Raw genomic sequence first — 21,516 nt, forward strand, 5'->3', positions numbered from 1 at the left:
TTTTCAGCTCATTTCTAGAAAATAGGAAGTGGAAAACCTCCGCGGTTTTCATAGAAAGTTCGGACCTTGGGCCTGATTGATGAATATGAGATTATATTTTAAAAACTGTGCGGATTCTTTATTGGGACCAAAAAGAATGGTTTTCGTAAGTAATTGAGCCTAGAGCGTATGAGTTGAATTAGGGTTTTTATAGTCTATCTTAAAGACTATCTTGAATTATACAGCTAAACTTGTTTTCCAAGGAGCCGTGTCTGCTTTCAATATGAAAGCTCTGTTCTTGCAAGTAAGCACGCAGACACCAGTTTTAAACTGAAGTTGGCCTAAAATCGAAAAGCGCCAAAGATGCACGATGGTTACCTGGTCCCATTGTCACTGAAATTAGTGTTTTCCCTTTTGCTCTTTTCTAAGTAACGATATTAGGAAGTTGACCCGAGGTAAGAAAATCAACTTTTGAACCAAGACCCATTATTCCTTTTCAAAGTTGATCAATAGTTTTGATTAGTATCTCAAAATACATAATATCACTTCTTTTTTTTACAAAAATTCGTTTAACCGACGCACCACTTAATATAGATGCATGTATAACAACGATCTTTTACAACCAGCCCAAAAATTAAGTTCTATATTTGTTTTAATTTTTATTGTAGATTTATCATTATAACATTTCATTTCTTTAAATACAAAATATTTAAATTCCACTGAAGCTAATTTTTAAAAATTACATCATAGAAACCATGGTGGTAAAAATTTCGATTGAATATTCAAATGTGGGGCAAGTTTCCCCATTGAAACCCAACGTTTCAGTTCTTAGGCAAAAAAAAGACACTGCCCTTATCCCGTATGCAATTCGGCAAAACAGCTTTAAAGAAATAAGAAAATTTGCGATTCGTCATAGGAGAACTGCAGAATACGGCAGTTACAAACGCTTTACAACAATGTCAATTGGACCATTCGAAAGAGATTAGAGATTTCTTTTTTTTTACCAGATGGTGTTAGTTGCTCAATTTTGCCAAAAATATTTACTTCTGGCAAAGCTTCTTTCAGGGGACGAATTAGTTAACATTTATGAAGAATTTTCACCCTAAGAAATTATTAAAGTTCCCAAGAATAATATAATCCAAAAATAAAGATCGTTTAGCTGAATTTTTGGCGTAAATGCCATCGAAAGAGGGTTTCAGATAGTGATTATTTTTTACAGGAGCAATAAACAAGCCTGTAGTCCCACCTTGTGGTAGCAAAGATCGATTACTGTATTAACGTGCTGTGCTACCAAACGATAACACAATCTCAAACGTTATAGTAATGGATTTAATGGAAGATAAGTCGAGAGTGAATGTTTTTTATTAATATAGCTTGTGCCACCACCCGTACGCAAGACGGGGGGGGGATTTCCTAAAATTAATCCGAATCAGTAAGATTTCGAATATTTTATTTTCCCGGAAATATTTTCTGACCCCACGAACAGTATATTGTGCAGTTTAGTCCAAAATTAGCTTATATGTGGACTATTAAAAAAAAAAAAGATCAATTGCATAAGATTAACAAGCTTCATGTGCTTTCCGTTTGTTTAAACGTTTTTGTTTATTTTCTAATTTAGCAGTTATGGGTTCTCTTTATTTTAAAAATATACTTTGGTCGATATGAAACTGTTTCAATTACAATTATCATTCCTAGTTGCAAAATTTAAGTGCGCTGTTTCTGGGAACTTACGTGATTCTGCAGAGCTTAAATTTAAATAAATTGTCATGAAACATCCGAATTTCAGATGCCAGATCATTAAAAAAAAACTTTCGATTTTGCTACAAGTACAAGTAGGAGTCGTCCTGGCTAAGTGGTTGGCACGCTGGTTTGAGAATTATTTGTCCAAGGGGTACGGGTTCGATTCCTGTTGTAGCTAGTTATTAAATTTTGGACGTGGGTCAGTGGCGCGAATCGATGGGTTCAATCCCTGTTGTAGCTAGTTATTTAATTTTGGACGTGGGTCAGTGGCGCGAATCAGTGGCTAGTGCGCTGGATTCAGGATCTTTGTCTGAGAGGGCTATGAATCGAACCCTAGTGAGCCCAATTACTCAGTTTGGGACGTGGGTCGGTGGCGCGAATCTATAAGCTCAGCCAGAGTCGACCTAGCTCTAAATGGGTACCTGGAGAAATTTAGGGAAGGTAAGCAGGAAGGGTGTGCAAAAGTATAGGATGGCTGGCCCCCAGCCCCCCATTACACTACCTGGTTGAATGGCCGTGAAACGGAGATCAGCATCACCGGTTTGAACCTTGAGGATCCAGTGCCGTCATTTTTACTACTACTACTACTATTACAAGTAGCTAAGTACACGATTTCCTTCCACTTATTTCTTTACTTTGAACTTGGTCTCAATTCGCTACTTAATACTGTCTCTAACGAGATAGTATTTCATGATGTCTCATTAGATAATTTTTCGTCATAGGAATAGCGTACTGCATCCTATCAACTAATAGCGCGGAAATGTTAAGTCATAAAAATTGCACTCTTGCAAGATATACTGTTTTGGACGTTGCTATTTTAGTAGCGTATATTTTCGACATTAATGTACTCTATTTTGATGTGGAAAACCATTGTCTTTTATTGTTTACAGATTTTACGAAATTTAGCTTTAGACCACATGTATTAGGCATAACCCGATGTGACTGCTAATGAGAGTTCCTCTTGTTACTGTAGCCAAACTGATAACTATCTCAAGTAAAAACGTTGCTTTTTATTTTACTGTTTTGGGTTGTTAATAATCAAAATATCGTTCATTGACCATGTATGCAGTATAATTAACTATTACTTAAATTTTACCATTTAGTTGTTCCTCCCTTCTTTTAAAAAAATACTGTTTCTTTTGTATTTCAGGTACTTTTTGTATTTGAATTACTGAATCCGTGATAGCCTATTCTCTACCGTGAAACCATTGTCCATGGGTTCTTTAATATATTTAAAAAAAACAGTCAAGACATAAAGTAAATAGTTAGTTTTGTAGGCTATAGTATAACATTAAAGAGAACAATATTTTACCGTACATGGTTTAGGATTTGGGTGATAATGTTACCAATTTTATATTTGGTGTGAAGTAACCCGTTGCGAGTCTTCTTTGGAAAAAAATGTAATGTGAGCTTTTTCCTTAAGAATACTATTAGGCTGGACTTGGACAAGCACAAAATTAATCTGTCATTGAAAATTATTCAGGACATCTGTAATGCATACCTTCTGTCTTTGACTCGTCTAAAGTCTAAGGATCGAACGCACTCAAAGATATAAACAGTGCTATCACCATCTATAAAAAATTTAGAATCAAATTTGAAATTGAATTTTGAAATCTAAACACGTGAATTTTAGAAGGAGGTCTGAAAAATTTAATAATGAGTAAAAGTAAAGATGGAAATGCTGTTGAAGGTGTGTTGAAATATTTGATTGGTCAAAATCGTCCTTACAGTGTCAATGATGTTGTCCAGAACCTGCATAAGGAATTTGGGAAAACTGCAGTCCAGAAGGCAGTTGATGTCCTTGTTATGGTAAGAATTTAAACATATCTTAACCTTGCCTGAGTTAATCAAATTGAGAGCATTATGATATCTTATCAAAATACCTCTTGCTTTAATTAAAATTATTTGATAAAACATGAAAAATGCAAAGAAAATTCACTAAGAATTGGTGAAAATGGAAAGAAATTTCACAGAGAATTGGCTCAGTTCTTCAGATGTGCCTTACTAGAAGAAACAATAATTCAAGAAAAAAGACTAAACTAAAGTTTTAGGTTAACTTAGAAATGTGTGCATAAATTTACAGCTAGAAGGTAAACATTGTCTACCATTCAAAGTGCCTTTGGTAAAATTCTAGTTAATTGACTTCTTGCTATCTCAGAAAGGGTGTAGGTTAGGAAAATGAAATTTTCAGGGATGGGTCTACAGGCTAAAGTATGTCCCAGGAAGGTATTTTGAAGTACCTACCTCCACTCCTTCTCCCTTAAGAGGGCCCTGACCTTTGATGACCTTTAAAAATATGTGTGCTATAAAAGTGAAAACTTACAAAATAGATTCTCTGCTTGAATGAAGTACAAAAAAATTGTTTTCAGCTTTGTAAACTTTGCTCAATTCCATTTTATAAGGTTTTAAAGATATGCAAATACATTTTTTAAATTTTCAAAAAAAATATTGATATGGCTCAGAATTCTACTCAAATAAGAGGAATTAAATTTTTAGAACTAAAGGCAGAGAAAAGGCAACTGGTAACTAAAAATTAAGGTAAAATGTTGTTTGTCAAAATTTCAATAGGTATAGTCCTGTAATATAGACAAATTTCAGGGCCCTCTAGAGAGAGAAAGAGTGGAGGTGGGTGCTTCAAAATACCTTCCTGGGATGTAATTTATCCTTTAGACCCATCCTTGTAAGTTTCATTTTCCTAAACTAACCCCTTTCCAAAATAGCCATAAGTCAATCAACTAGGATTTTACCCAAGATACTCTTTCATAATTCTGTACTGAGGGGGAAGGAGTAGAGTTGGGTACTTTAAAATACCTTCCCAGGACATACTCTAGACTGTAGACCCATCCCTGAAAGTTTCATTTTCCTAGCCTAAACCCTTTCCGAAATAGCAAGAAGTCAATTAACTAGAATTTTACCTAGGCTAGTCACTACCTTTAGAAATTCACCTCATCCTCCACCTGCCCTAGTGGGGTTAGCTATACCCCAGGTTGTATACAAAAACTATTGAATTTTCTTAGATTGATATTATGAACTGACTTTTGGTGAGAATAAGCACAAAAATGTATACCCACTAAACCAGTAAAGTTTTTAGTAGCTTATCTTATCTATAGTCTTGTGCCAATTACTTTTGCTTTTTACTTAAGTGCAAGTAGCAATTATTCTAGCAATTTTTCACTTAAGTATAAGTATCAAGTATTCCTCAAGTATTTTTCCAATGGTACCTTAGTATTTAAGTACTCAAGTAATTCCACAGTACTTAAGTACTCATCATTTCCACAGTACTTAAGTACTGAGATTTCACTTATAATCCATATGTCACAACTTTAGTATCTACTTGGTTTCTTGGTAGATACTGAGAAAGACTGAACAAGCCAGGTAAATAGTAAGGAATGCCACTCCCAGATTTGACTACCAGAAATCTTCCATGGTGGCATTTGTTAGAGGAACTCCCATGGTAATTTCCTTAAATTACCTTAGATCACAGCTTGGAACAATATAAGGATTTTCCATCCTTGTGATGCTCCAGTGATAAAAAAAATTCATTTGGTGTAGGTTGTGGGTGTTGATCTAGACTCTTGTGGAGGACTCTGTAGTATCCCAATTTTAAAGGAACTCCTGGCAGAGGCATTCCCTATCAAGATGGGACTTGAATGTATTGGTTGAAGTTGTAGAAACTGTTTCCTCAGACAGTTGATTTGACAGATTGATAACTCTTTGGCTGAAGAAATGACTTCTATGTTTACTTGTGGAATGCTGCATAGGGATCCCCATTGAATGTCCTCTAGTACTGGAATGCAAGGACTGTGCAAAGAGACCAGGAAAGGTATTTTTAGAACAGATTTTTTAAGTTAAAATCATCACCCCTTTTTCTTTGGTATGTCAGTGTTGGCAGCTTCAACAAACATAGTCTTTCTTTGTATGGAAATTTATTCATGCTGCTAACCATCTTAGTGGTACAACACTGGACATCCTCAAGCAACTTCTTATCTTTTTTTGGAAAAAGGGGCTGCCATGACATTCCAACCTCCAGACATGGTTGTACAAGCACCTTATATAACTTCATAAAAACTCTTGGTTGTTGACTGGAGATGGTTCTTTTTATGATACTGAAGGATTTATTTGCATAAGATGAAACAGAGTTAGCATGGCTGCTAAACTTTAACTGGTGATCACCAATAACCCCAAGATCTCTTTCATCAGAAACAGCAGAAAGGAAGTTGTCTTGAAGGAAATACTTATGATGCTTGTTGTGTTTGCCAAAATGGATGACATGACATTTGTCAACATTAAAAGCAAGGAGCCACATGTTAGCCCATCTTCCTAGACTGTCAAGATCAGTTTGAATCAATTGCTGGTTATAGGGAGTAGCCAATTTTCCAACTAGTTTTGAGTCATCAGTATAAAGAGTAATAAGATTTGAAAGAAGAGTGGTTTGATTGTTGACATAAAAGTTTAAAAGTGTTGGTTCAAGAATAGTGCCCTGGGGGGGGGGAGGGCACGCCACTTAATGCAGTTGTGGGAGAAGAGAAATGAGGAGTTCCTTGTGAATAAAAAATTCTGACAATCTGTGATCTTACAGAGAGGAAGCTCAAAACCTTTGTTGACACCTGCAGCCTTAAGTTTCACTATGAGGAATTCATGACAATTCTTGTTAATGCTTTGGACAGATCAATGGTACTATATAGACTCTGATCATGCTAGTTTTTAAAAGTAAAATGCTTGTCCTTGGATATCTGATTCTGAACCCTATTGATAAGGTACCCAGCAAAGACAATATAAATTGTTTTCTGCTTCTATCACCAGATACAAGAATTCTTAGAACATTAAAATGCAATCTGTTTAGAAAGCTAGTTAGTAAAAACAGTATCAAACTTACATGACATTTATGACTTTATGCTGCATAACAATTTAATTATATTCCTTGCTTGCTCTATTCAGTAGTATTAGCTTTTCAAACTAAGTATCTTTAAGTATTTTCTGTTTTGGGGTAAAAATTCCTCCTCTAGGCCAAAACAGTCTCTTCACAGAGGCAGAAAAATGAATAATGTAGTTAAATTTCCTGAAGACTTTCATTAACATTGAATAGTCTTTTAGCATGATTAGTTCTCTTAGCTTTTCTGTTTTTTGTCTATAGCCTCCATCTTCATAGTATTATTGCATTCATAATTCTCTGAATTGCTTGCAGTAGTTTGTCTTACTGAAAGTTTGAAATAAGGATGATTTGAAGTGGAAATAACAAAATATCTGGTATGATATAGTCTCTTGTCCAGGATAGTAAGAAATCTTTTCTTCAAGACCCACAAGAAGAGTATACTGGTGGTTGGTAAAACCTCACTAAACCTTTTGTCTTTTTAAGGATCTTTTCAAAGATCAAATTGAAGGGTAAATTATACCAAAATTACACTTTTCTTTCCCCTGAAGGATATCCATAGCAACCACTAATGGCTGTATGACTTTCATGTATTCTTTTGAAAAATTGGCATCACAAAAATGAAACTTTGTATTCTAAAAAGACTTGCTGGAAGTAAGTGGGGATGTCACCCAAAGATTATTTTGGATTTTTACAAATTATATATTCGTTCAAATATAGAATATGGAATTCAAATATTTTCAGCTCGTCCCCCATCCTCATTCAAAATCCTTGAATCTTTACAAAATTCTGCTATTCGAATAGCTTTGGGTGTGCATAAGCATACTCCTCTGTCAAAGTTAAGAATATTGTCGGGATTGGTGTCCCTAAGTGAAAGAGCATCTAGTCTAAGGATAAAGTATTTCTCGCAAATCCAGGCTTATGGAGCCAAGCGCGCTGTATATGCACATACCTTTGCTGTGAAGTCAGCCTGTCCCAATGCCCATTCACCATGGAATCAGTTTCAACTGGAGGTCCAAAACTAGAATCAACATTCGCTTCATGCATATCCCTTTACTGAGTCCCCCCCATGGGAAATGAGTCCTCCAAGCTGTCAAGTAGAACTTATCTCTATTAGTAAAGATTTGATTCCTAATTATGAGATCCAGACTATTTTGGCTGAACACATCTCTAAGGTTTACCCCAACTATAGAAAAATATATACTGATGGATCCGTCCAGAGGGAAAGAGCTGGAGCAGGAGCATGTATCCCATCCCTGAATTTGAATATTTATTCTCCTCTCCCATTGGGATCTTCTATCCTGTCTGCTGAATTATGTGCCATCCGCCTGGCCTTGGATGCTCTTATAAATTATAACATTGAATCTGAAAATATACTCTGTCTCTCCGACTCTAAATCAGCATTACTACTGATCCAAAATATTAATAGAATTGCTAATGACAAAGATTTATATAATATTAGAAGACAGCTTCTTAATCTTAAGATCAAGGAAAATGAAGTTTATTTTCAACATGTTCCTAGTCATAAAGGTATAAAATATAATGATATGGCTGATTCTCTAGCAGCAAAGGCTTCCATGTTATCTCCTAGTCCTTCCTCTGACCTCAATTCACGAGATATTATCAGGCAAAGATCCAAAGTTAATCACAGTACATTAATGTTATCTCCATTTCATACAAGATTAAATACAGTGCTATATTACCGACTGAAATCAGGTGCCCTACTTCTAAATAGCTTGTTATTTAATTGGAAGCTACATCATTCCCCCTTTATGCCGAATCTGCTTTTCAACAGAGGAAACAATCCAGCATATTTTATTTGATTGCCAGGCTCAGAGTAAGGAGACTGTTGCTCTTAAGCGTTTCTGCTCCTTGGCTAAGATCCCAAATACTTATACAGCTATCCTGGATTCTAACCTGCCATGGGAAATTGATCGTAAGATATTTAAGGCAGCAATTGATACCTTAAAGAAGAGAAATATTGTTTAATAAGGATTAAAGCTTGAAGAAGTCAATTTTTAATGGGACGCGATTTATCCATAGTTTTTGATTGTGCAGAAGAGAGCGGGAATGAGTAGGAAGAGCCGTATTGGTACCGGCCGGCCTAGTGCCTTAAACTGCTGGGGACAGGTAGCTCAGGTACTCGCACTTCCCACAATCAATAACAGTGTATTATTGTTCATAATCGTATATATCCATTGTTCGCAGACTGGAGCAGAATAGCACTTCCAGTAGCTAGTTTTTCTGAAGACGAAGTCAAAGAGGTGAAAGGACTTGTTGTTAGTCCATATACCTCCCTACAATTTTTGGAACTGGAACTGGAAACCTAGGTTTCTGTAAAGCATCACAGATGTCAGGTACTTCTCTTTTTTTTATGTTTCTTAAAAAAAAAAAACCTTCTCTTTTTTGTGTCCATCAAATGTTTGACAGGACATATTTTGATCTCCATCAAATTATCACCTTAAATTGCGTTGTCCAGCAAATAAGTTATTATCCTTAAGGTGCTGGCTAGAGAAGATATTGAGCCAACACATTGGCTGCATCCCATTCTCAAAGCCATGGCTTGGGTGACCAATCTTTATCCACAGCACCCTTGAAGGCAACCACACTAGGGGCTGAGACTGCTTCTTTGCTTAAGGAGTTCCATAGCCCCACAACTCTATTTGCAGTACAGCTTCCTGCTGTATCCTGTAGTTCTTGTTGACTGTCAGGTTCAAGCATATTGTATTGCAAGGATGGAGTGTTCAGCATTTTGTGTACCATGATGACACCACCATGTTTCCATCAATAGGAGAGTGTAGGAATTTCTCCAGGTGGGATGGGTAGTCCAGGCTTTTACAACCCTCTGTTGATTTAGTTACTCACAGTTGGACACTCTAGTTTTTTCTTGTCACTTTCATTTAATGGGGTTGCCACACACATACCAAATTCCAGTTTTGGTGAAATAAGTCCTTTATATAGCTTTGACGTCAGCTTTGGTGACCTACTTTGGAATGTTCTTTTTACAATTCCCAGGGTCTGGAGTGCTTTGGAGGCAACTGACTGAGCATGTTGGTCAAACTTAAATTGTTCATCTACAAGTATACCCAGGTCTCTTTCAGCATGGGAGGAATCAATTTTCTGCGCAATACCATGTATTTCACACATGTGATACTGACCTCTCACATTCTATCTGCCAAAATGAATTGTCTTGCATTTTAATGTTGAATTCTAACCACCAGAGTTTTGCCCAGTCTGAGAGTTTGTCTATGTCACCTTGTAATAAGGTTTGCTCTTTAGCTGTTTTGCAGGGCTTATGGTGTTTGAATCATTGGCTAAGAGGTTCATTTAGTTTTTGACAGATTGTGGGTCATTATTTATGTAGATGTTAAATAATGTTGGACTAAGGATTGCTCCCTGCGGGACTCCACTTTCCACTTCAGTACTGTCTGAGTAAAATGTCTGACTGTTTTTTCCATGCACCTTTATGCTCTGCCTTCTATCTTTCAAGAATGCCCTGACCCACTCAAAAGCATCCTGGCTTTCCCCAGTTGCAATTAAAATTGCCTGTAGTCAACAATGAAATGCTTTGTTAAAATCCAGGAGAATGGGATCTACTGGGATTCCTCTATCTAAGAACTTGCTGACCAAATCATATGCATCTACCAGATTTGTATCAATGGATTGTCCTGATCTAAATCCATGCTGACTCTGCATGATAAGATTGTTGGAGATGAGGTGTCTGGCAATGGCAGCATTTACTATTTCCTTCAGAATTTTCCCAACAACAGATGTAGTGCTAATGCGGCAGTAATTTTTGGATCTAATTGGCTGCTACATTTATGGATAGGAGTGATATTATCTTTCCGCCAGTCCTGAGGCACTATCTTTATATCCAGAGACTTTTGAAAAAGTGCTGTGAGAAGCAAGGCCAATTCTGCATAAGCTTCCTTTAATGTCCACGGGTGTATTCTGTCAGGCTTTATAGATTTGTTCTTGTTCAGGTTTTTCAATCTAGCATCAATGTTATCTTTACTGACAGCAATTGGTAACATTGGTTTATCAACTGTATACTTAGGTTGATTGGGAAGTGTATCTCTATCTGGGGTAGTGAAGACCTTTTGGAATTGATTGTTTAGTGTCTTAGCTACGTATTTAGGGCTGGTAATAGATGTTCCATCAACAGAAAGCTCAGTTACTGAGTGCCTTCCAGGTTTTGCAGAGAAGCATACCTCCAAAATTTGTTGGATTCGATTTGGAAGCGTCTGCAATTGCTTCTTCATGCTCTTTTGTAAGTTTTCTTGAAAGCTGTCAAGCCTTATTAGAGAGTTGCTTAAATTTGTCTCTTTTGGCATATCTTTATATTTCTTCCACTGTTTTTTCTTTTTCTGGATCGCCTGTTTAATATTACAGGTGAGAAAAGGAAGAGTTCTTGGTTTATTGGATTCACATAGTTGTAGTATGCTCAGGGGCATAGCTGCAATATTTTTATTGGTGGGTCAAGAGGGAGTGTTATTGAAGCAGGTGCTATTCAAGCTGTAGTGTGAAAAGTAACAATTTAGCAAACATGCTTCTTTTTAACTTTAAAAATATTATGCAATACTTTGTAAACAATCAACACACATTAAACAATCATAAACATAAGTGCCAGTTCTTGGGTTTTACTTAGATTGTCAGCAATGAGCTGCTGCAGATGACAGTTGTATACCATAAGCAAGCTTTTGGGTGGGCAAAACTGAATGTCATAAACACTTGGCTTTTTTTCAGCCAGACTCACCGCTAATGCTGCAGTAGATATCCTCTTTTTACTTCCTCCAACCCCCACGCCCAGGACAGGATGCTCAATTGTATAATTGAACAAATCTATTCTAATAGCCCTGGGTATTATGCTATTCAATTGCTCATAATTTTGAATGGATTTTGGTTCTATAAGATTTAATTTGTTGTTGAAACCTTTCAGTGTATGTGATTTATTGAAATATTATTTTATGATCTTTTATTAAACTGATTTTCTGTGGGTTCACTGACTTATTTTAGTAAATAGCATTGATATCAGTGGGCCACACAAAGCCAAAACAAAAATCATAGGCAGCACAAAGTATTACCACAAACTGTGTAACATTATATTGTGACAACTAGCCTTGTTGCGTGCCTCCAAATGGTGTCCACTTGTATGGTTTAAAGCTGTGCAAATTGAAATTGCAAAATGTATGTTACAGAATGTGGAGTTAAGAATTTACATTTTTTGATATAAATGCTGCATGTTTATCAAATTTTAGCTTGTTATCAAAGTAGACACTAAGGTTTTTCAAACCTTTCTTGCCTCTTCTGATATGCCAGTTACCATCTCCAGCTGTCACTCTTAACTGTCACCTGTTTTAGTCTGTTGTTTTTTTTTTTATTCTATTTCTGTTTTGATCATAGCTGAAACAGAATTTTTTGAATTGGCTTTGCATTTCAATACGTTTAGTAGCCAAATAAACTGCTGCATCTCAACTACTTCTTTAAACATTATTTTTATGGGGCGCACCCAAACTCATGGGTATTTTTCAACCCTGAGTGAGAAGTCTATGTCAACTGTAGCTGTATTGACTGTTTGCATTATAATCTCATCCAACTTCTCAAATTATCAGTAACGTGTTGTTTTACATCATGACTCAAACACTTGGAAGCTATGTCCTGCTCTAGAAACTCTATCTTGTCCTTAATATGCTTCATCATAGTGTCAAGCTCATTAAAGGTTTCAAATTTAAGTTCTACTTTGAACTCTTGTACCACATCTTTCATTGTATCTTTGATAGTGTCTGGAGATGGATTTTGTCTATTTCGGGACCTTTCATTGTGTACTCAACACAAAACCACAGAGAGTCAAATGTTCTGGATATTTTAGTCCAGAGCTCACTCTGCAGCTGTTCAATGGCAAGACATTCAATGTATAACTAACCAAGGCAGGGATCACAACGCACTACAGTTTCATCTATCTCCAAACTTTTTCCACAAATCTTCCATTTGTTCACATTTTTTTGGGGGGAAGTTTCTGGCTGTTTTTATTTGGCTTCCAGGCGTGCTAGATATTGCAATGTGATGTACTTCGTCGCAGTGGAAAGTACATTACAGCAGTATCAGTACATGTATCCAGTAACAAGGGAAGGGTCAGGACCTACTCACCAATAGGTGAGTAGGTGAGTAATTTAAGGCTAATTGAATACCTGTTGGTACCAACAGCGATTGTGACGGGTTCCTTCCCCTCTTTTGCCTACTGCCCGAGAGATCTGCACAGCACTGATGATGCAGATTAAGACAGAAGAATAGAGATGAAGATAACAAATGATGGTGAACCCTAAGACAGAAGTATGTAGATCCTGCTGATTAAGCCTTGGGTAGTTATACGCTCAAAGACCCAGCCTTTAAGGCATTTTAGGCACTCATATTAAACACTCAGCCAAAACATATACTTTTAAATAAAGGAGATAGAGGCGTCAAATGCCCCTTCCCTCTTTTATATGTTTTTCTGAAGCACTTACAGACATTTAGAAATTTTCAGTCTAAGAATAGGCTACGATTATGACACCTACCCCCCTCCTAAGGATTTAATGACTCCCCCATGTTAACAGCTAATGTGTAACTATGTAATGCCATTCATGAATGAATATAGTCTCAAATGAATCAACTGAGTCAAATGAAGCCTATAAGTAGTTATGTATAATAACCATTCATTTTACATAGACTGCAAATATGTTGAGGGATAAATCCTCTGCCTCATGGAACGATACCTTGCTTGATACCAGTGGACCCAAAATTGTGATTTTGTGGAGGAAATGATCAATGACGGCAGCTTGTTATGGTGGGGTATCTCTCTCTGTTTCTCTCTCACTTTTTTACTTTGAAAGAGTACCAAAACTTTGTATTACTGTTTTAATTTGCCTTTGCATAATACTACAAAACCACTGTTTATGCAATATGTTAGCAAAGGGGGTACCCCTCCGCTTGCCTGGGTGCTGTTTAATTGTGTTTAGTTTTTACTGACGTTTATACAAATCTGTCGAACAAAAGTCATTATTCAAAATTTTTGAAAGAATGTCAGGCTTCCTTTTCATCTGCAATCTAACTATATAATTGACTAATGTCTCAGCTGGCGCTGAGTTCTCAGCTAAGTCTTGTCAGCTGATTCCTCATGTGCTCCTTATGTAATTTCTAAATTAGATATTAACAAAATATTTGTCACCTTCATAGGATAATATATCATACCTTCTATGCTTAAGAATACCATTTTGTACCCCTTTTTCTATGTTGGTGATTTTCTACTTTGTATGCTTTTTCTTGTGCATTTTTACCCATGGTAAGCCAGGGGAGGGTCTTATTTTTTCTTCAAACAGATGAATTTGGTATTTTAAGAGTCAATGATAACCATTTTGCTGCTAAAATTATTGTTTCTGTTTCTACCAGGAGAAAAAGTTAAAAGAGAAAACGTATGGAAAACAGAAGGTTTACTGCGTGGATCAAAATTTGTTTCCAGAAATTGATGAAAAAGAGCTTGCACAAATGGATGCAGAAATCGCCAAATTGACTGAAGAAATAAAGAAAGAAGAGCTGGAGTCAAAGAAAGTTGATCAACAGCTAAAAGAGTTAAATTCAACTTTGACTACTCAAGAGGCTAAGAAAAGTCTGAACGAGGTAACTCCCTATAAAGAAAGAGTCATATTTCCTAGAGCTATAGCTAGGAGAGTACGGGTTATAGCGATGTCAGTTGGGGCAGGGGGTACCCTGTCCCCTAGATTTTGCCTCCCTATATCTGAAAAAATGCGTCTTTTGGTATTTTCAGTGAAAAATTCGAAGAAACAATGAAGTTGTTCCCTTCACTTTATTTTGGAAACAACGATTTTTAGCATTTTCATTAGAAGAATAATAAAAACATCACCTTCTCCGCCCCCACTTCATCTTCGCGATTTGCTGCCCTTTATTTGGTACCAGGTTTTTTTTTCAGCAGGAGACAGGACTTATTCTAAAAATGGTTAGCTTTTAGTTGCTAGAATTAGAATAGCTTCTTTTTCTGTGCAAAACTTGTTACACTTTTCATAACGAATTATCTTAGGTAGAATTCTGAGCCTGTAACCAGGATTCCATTTTGGGAGTGTAGCAGTGGTTCGGTAGTTTTTTTTTAAAAAAAAAAATATATTGACGATTTTATGTAATTTTCAAAATGGTAGATAGATATTGAAGTCCTATTTTGACTATGCCACTTCCTATAAGCTACGACATTAAAGAAATAGCGGAATCATCCCTTGGCAAAGATTTTCCATCTCTGGAATATTTTTCCGAAAACTTACCAAAATCCATGAGCGTACTGATTGTTATCTCATATCTGTTTTCACTCGATCTACCATAACAAAATCAAACTATCCAGACATTTTAGCCTAAAAAAGTTATTTTTTTTTTGCCATCAGATGTCCCACCCTAGAACAAGATTCCAACCTCTTTTCATCCCTTAAATGTGCTCTGAGTATGCCCATGAAGAAAGCCCAAGGTAGTGACATTATCAAGTGGATTTCTTGCATTTCCGGTTTCAGGCCTCATAATCTGGGGGGGGGGGCAAGTTTTACCATAGGAGTGTAAAAATATAGAATAAAAGAAATTTAATGTCAGTTGTCAGGAAAACTGGAAGTGGGCAGCTGCAACCCCCCCCCCCCGTCCTGCCCAGGTCTATAACCACCACTGGATTTCTACTTCCCTAAAAATATTGCTCTGTGCACCTATGTCTTTGCCTGTTTTCTGGCTGTATATTCTTTGCTGCGTTTTTTAAATATAATTCTGCTCCGTTCCCATATTTATTTGTGCGGGAGCAATTACTTAAGGGTATATCTAAAACAAGTTGTTCCCTGTTGAAATATGTAGTAGCCTCTAGCTCATAGCAACTAAGATTTTAAGCCCCAAAAGCTATAATCAGGTAGACTCCTAATAAAGTTGCTAATAAAATATCTAGGCCTGAGCATGAAAGGGCCTCGGTACGATTTTTTTTTACTCTGAAATTTATGTTGGAAGTTCATTTTTTATTTCATTTATAATGATTTTTTTATGCGTTTTTAAAGTAGAACTTTTGCACAGATTCTATAAATTTTCTTGTATTCATACCACTGGCCCCTTTAAACACTAATTAGCGTTTAGGAGCTATTTAAGACGTTTTTCAGGTCAAATTATCACTTTTATAGACTGGCTGACTTTTATTCTTAAATGTCTTAACAAAGATTTTTCTAAAGATCTCTAGTTTTATAGCAATTCTAGACTAACATATTTTCTTAGATTACAATTAGAAAAAGCACGACATGCGCATTTCAATTTTCTTAAATTTGATTAAGTTAACAAAATGAAAACGAAGAAATATGTAATAATGTGTCAACAACTAATTAAGGCACTGAACAAAATAAAAGAATTAAGTGTTTTATATCTTGCATTAATTCGCACTCATAATCTTCGAGTGACTTTGGAAAACTGTGTCCCTTTAACATTATTATACGTTAATTTAATTTGATTATGGGCAGAGAGCAATATAAAATAATATGCCCGAATACTCATGTTTTACAACCCGTAAACTTTGGGCAACAGAAAAAAATTACTAAAAGCTGTGTTTATGCTCTCAAGTTTGACTATTTATATATAACATATTTATACTTTTATATATATATATATATATATATATATATATATATATATATATATATATATATATATATATATATATATATATATATATATATATATATATTTTAGCTGTTGGGGTGGCGCTTCGCGCCACCCCAGCACCTAGTTGGTGGGGTGCTTCGCGCTTCCCAATCCCCCCCGCGCGCGTAAGTCGTTACGTGCCATATTAGTTACGCGCCATTGTAGTTGTGTCCCTGTGTCCCACCTGTGAATATAGATAGATTTATATATGTGTTTCAAACTACGTAAAAATTGCGAATAAACAACATTCTTGGCTTTCCCACTACTGGGAGCTTTCCGTTTCCAATTGCCAGCAATTGATCTGAAAATGTTTGACCAGAGTCATCGTTACACAGACAGACAATATATAGAAAATATATATATATAATATAAATATATATATATTTTCTTTTTAGTTTTTTTGTAGTTTTTACCTTTTTTAGTTTTTTTCTTCTTTTGTATTAATGCTAAAGCCAAGGTTCAAACCTGGAGCCTCTCGGACCTAGAACCTGAAACATAACGCTTTACCAACTCAGCTACTTCAGCGTGAATACATTCGTTTTGAGCAGCTTCCTCGGGTGTTGCCATTGTAGGTTCTTCAGTCATTTTACAATTAGAAATTTCTCTTTCAACGGTCTTCTTACAATTAAAAATTTGTCTTTGAACGATATTCTTAAATACCTGTATCCTGGTCGTCATTTATATTGCCTGTGTCCCGGTCGTCATTTGTGTCCCGGTATCCCAGTCTGCAATTTCTCCTTGAGTGTCCCGGTCGTTATTTATATTCCCTCTGTCCCGGTCGTCATTTGTGTCCCGGTCTGTAATTTCTCTTTGAGTGTTTTTTCTTTTTAGTTTTTTTTTAGTTTTTGACATTTTTTCTTTTTTCAGTTTTCTTTTTCTTCTTTATTTTTCAGCTTCACTATGAAATACATATCGCCGAACCTTTGTTTTTTTTAACTAAAATCTGGTAGGCATTGATGACCTTATCCAAGTCAAGATCCCAAACCCAATCATCATCGCTATCATTTTCAGTTTTGATATGTTTTGACTCTCGCTGTCCAGGTGGATCTTCATCTAACTGCGCGGTTTTTCCTTTTTTTCTTTTTAGTTTTTTATTGGTTTTTACCTTTTTTTTATCTTTTTTAATTTTTTTTCGTTTTTTCTTCTTACTTTTTTTTTAGTTTTTATCTTTTTTTTTTTTTTTTATTCTTAATTTTATTAGTTTTCTTTTTCTCTTCTATTTTTCAGTTTTTTCCTTTTTTTTAAGTTTTTTTTTAGTTTTTAGTTTTTTAGTTTTTTTAGTTTTTTTAGCTTTTTTATTTTTTTTATTAGTTTTTAGTTTTTTTGTAGTTTTTGCCTTTTTTTAGTTTTTTCAGTTTTTTTTTTAGTTTTTTACCTTTTTTAGCCTAACCAGGATTTGAACCTGGGACCTTCATTCTCCCTTCTGACACCCTCTCTCACCGAGTGACTACTCCAGCATGTTCATTTTGGTGTTTTAAATGGTATATTATTAACCAAATTAATGTGTTTTACAATATACTAAGCATCCTCAAAGCAAAAATGACGACAACTAATTTCATGACGTCATCCGACACAGAAACATGACGTCACCTTATCCACAGACAGACAGACAGACAACTTATTTTTATATATATAGATATATATATATATATATATATATATATATATATATATATATATATATATATATATATATATATATATATATATATCTATATATATATATATATATATATATATATATATATATATATATTCATTGATTTATATTTCCATATACTTTGCACTGTTTGTTTATAATATTGTTTATCAATAAATATTATTATTTGTTTCTATCTATTATTTAAACGATTTTATTCTATTATTTGAATAAGCTGAATTATCTATTTGTAGATTTCTGCACAAATTGAAAAACTAAAGGTCAAACTTAAAAGCTTGTCAGAGACGCAGATTCAAATCCCAGAAGAAGAAAAGAGGCAAATCCAAACCGAGAATGAATCATCTGTAAAAGCTTGGAGGAAAAGGAAACGTATTTGTATGGATATTGCTGAGTCTATCCTTGAGAATTATCCCAAACCAAAGAGAGAACTACTTGAAGAAATGGGGATTGAAACGGATGAAGAACTGGGTCTCCAGTTACCTAAGCAATAATATTCACACACACATATATATATATATATATATATATATATATATATATATATATATATATATACATATATATATATATATATATATATATATATATATATATATATATATATATATATATATATATATATATATATATATATATATATATAACAGTGACTTTAAAAGCGAAGTAGATATTTTTCGGTTCCTTCAATGTTTTAAGTACAAGAATTCTTTTTGATGCGATTTTTGGTTTTGAACGTGATTTTTGTTAAACTGGATGATATTTTTGAATGCAATATACCTGTGATTTTTGCAAAATACTATGATTTACTTTTAGCTTGTAACCAATTATATTTCAATTTTGTTTTTTTAGCTGCTGAAAGTTTGCCATGAAAAATAATGTCATGCTCAATATCAAAGGCCATACATGAAAAGTATGTCTTTACATTAAAAAAATAAATAATAGTGAAATTAATAAAAATATAATTGAAAACTATTTAAAAACTACAAAAAAATTCTCGATTATTATTGAAAAATAGTTATTCAAAATTTTGGTTATTATTATTATTAAAAATATTCTTCAAAAAACATAATAAAAATATCATTGTCAATAAAAAATGAATAATAATAAGATTCGAAGCTTATGTGCAGCATTATTTTTTCTTTTGAGGATCTAAAAAATTAACTGTAAACGCTACAGTGTGTTGTGGAAAAACTGTCAGTTTGACATATATAATGTTAGTTTGACATTATATACTGTTAGTTTGACATATATTTATAGTTTTGACTATATAAAGTACTTTCAGGTACTGTCGGGTGCATATTTCTGTACCAACAATGAATATTTTCACCTACATTTTGCGAAATAAATATTCCTTTGCAAGTTCTTCCTAGTCACAAGGTGTAAAAATTTTGCCGCGAGTGTTTTTACCCTCGTCACAGATATATTACTTATAGGGTTTAATCCGTTAGTGGCGAGTCACATGAATATGCGAGTTGAAAAATATTTTTATGACAAAGTTAGCATTAGATTTTTAAAATTGATCACTAAGGCTGGACCCTTGTGGATGAAAATCGTGCTTCTGACGAAGTGTCAGATATACCCTCTAGTTTCGGTCACAAAGATAAAAATAGGATAACCAAAGTTGTGTTTAGTTTCACTTTCATTTGTTAAATACTTGCACCTTAACTAGGGAATCAAACAAGGCGACGATACGTTTACTTTATAGAGGCGGTTTGAGGAGGAAGAGCGTGGGACAATTGCCCCAGGCGTAAAAATTTTAGGGGCCCAGATTTCATCTAACAGTTGTAATCATTTTGTAACTTTTGAAATTTTATTCAAATAAAGTAGAGTGCACAGATGACAATTTTTGAAAATTTTGTTAGATTTGGCCTGCAAGTTGTTGGGAGGCGACATGGGGGAGCTCATCAAGTTTTTTCCCCGGGCGTCAGGCCGGAACTGCCACTGCCAGTTTATATAGCTAATAACCTTGTAAAAACCCCATTTTGTCTCTTTGTATGGAATCTTAGAGCTATATTCCATTCTTTTTTTAAGCACCGTCGTATCCGGGGGGGGGGGGGCTAGAGCACTGAAAGCCTCCTCCAGAGGCTCTAACGTTACAAAAAAGTGTATCGAATACAACAGAAAAACTGGCTATTGTGCCATATTTAACTGTCTATTTTGATACCCGACAAGAGATGTTACTTCGGTTTAGAACCTTTGTTACTTCGGTTTAGAACTTTAAAATATGTATTTGTTCTTACAATGAAGACAAAAGTGAGGTCACTCTCCACCCCCTGATTAAAATATGTAATCTTAAATATCACCCTATAGACCGAATACCCGGGAGCACCTCTGGATGAATATATACTTTCTCAGACCAAATACCCCTTTTTAACTTGCCTTTTATGTAGTAACCGTATCGCAAACTGCAGAAAGGGAGTATGCCCAGAAGCCGATATTTTTACAGGAGGGACAAAGAACTTATATTTTATGAAAAATTTAAATTTATTATTGATAAAATATATCTCAAATAAAATATTTTAGGACATTAAACTCATATAGTGTATACTGGTTGTAATTGAATTGTAAGTGTATCTATGGTTTTAACTCCTGCTGAATCGATTCGTAAAATCCACGAAGGGATTAGATACCTTCTTATCGTTTTGATCTTATCTCAATTTGATGGTATGTTATGTAATTTTCCTTCTAATCCAGCATCTTTTAAAAAATTAAGAAAAATAACCTAGAATAGTCATATAGCAATAGTGTAGTCACCATTTTGTAACTATTAATGTCATAGCTGGAAAGGTCCAGAGGAAAACTTACTTAGGTAAAGCTCAAAAACTTTAACCCTTCAAATGCCGTTTATCTCGAAACTTCTATTTTGCAGGGATTGATTACAAATTGGGAAGTAATTAAAATCTCGAGAAAACAAAATGACATATGTATGTGTTACCATGACGTAAATAATTTTGCGATTTTGTTACCATGACTGTTCGAAGTTCGTGAATGTCGACATTCACCGGTGAATGTCCGAAATACCTTTTTTTCTCCTTGGATTTAGTCAGCGTTGCCAGTCAACTTTTTCAATTTAATGCAAGGTTTGATGATGACAGATTTTTAGAGTAGGTTTGGTTAGCTTGGATTTTTATCCCATTTCTGATATTTATAACCAAATTTGAACTAATCTAACCTAAATAAATTAACAATTTTGATTCAGTTTTGAATTAAAATGAAATAGTTGTGGTCATCAAGTCATGGCTAATTGTAGAAAAAGCCAAGACAGATAGTCCAATTGAGTGAGAAGCAAACCTGGCATTAATCCCCCCCCTCCTTATTAAGATTGTATAAAAATGATGTTAGTTCATCTGCTAATGGAGATGTCTATCTATTATCCATCCATGCGTCATTCCTAGGGCAGTAGAATCCAAGGGGTAGATAGTCATAGAGCTAAGATAGTGATAGAACCTATAGTTTTCCAAGTGTTTGGTTAATTTGGCACGGGTAAACGGCGGGAGTAAGTGTGCTCTCTTATTGGACCAATATTTGTTTTGAAAAACTGAAAAAACTGTAGATATGTTACATTCACGGC

At 34.8% G+C, this 21,516-nt stretch overlaps 1 protein-coding gene across 1 annotated transcript; it reads left to right on the forward strand.

Annotated features, from left to right (window-relative positions):
- Window positions 1-3,306: 3,306 nt before the first annotated feature.
- On the forward strand, window positions 3,307-19,782 carry LOC136039480 (homologous-pairing protein 2 homolog). Its single transcript, XM_065723266.1, has 3 exons — window positions 3,307-3,528; window positions 14,015-14,242; window positions 18,179-19,782. The coding sequence occupies exons 1-3, from the start codon at window positions 3,376-3,378 to the stop codon at window positions 18,434-18,436; spliced, it is 639 nt and encodes a 212-aa protein (XP_065579338.1). The 5' UTR covers window positions 3,307-3,375; the 3' UTR covers window positions 18,437-19,782.
- The last annotated feature ends 1,734 nt before the right edge of the window (window positions 19,783-21,516 follow it).

Source organism: Artemia franciscana, chromosome 19 (assembly GCF_032884065.1).
Source record: "Artemia franciscana chromosome 19, ASM3288406v1, whole genome shotgun sequence".
NCBI classification, from domain to species: Eukaryota; Metazoa; Arthropoda; class Branchiopoda; order Anostraca; family Artemiidae; genus Artemia; species Artemia franciscana.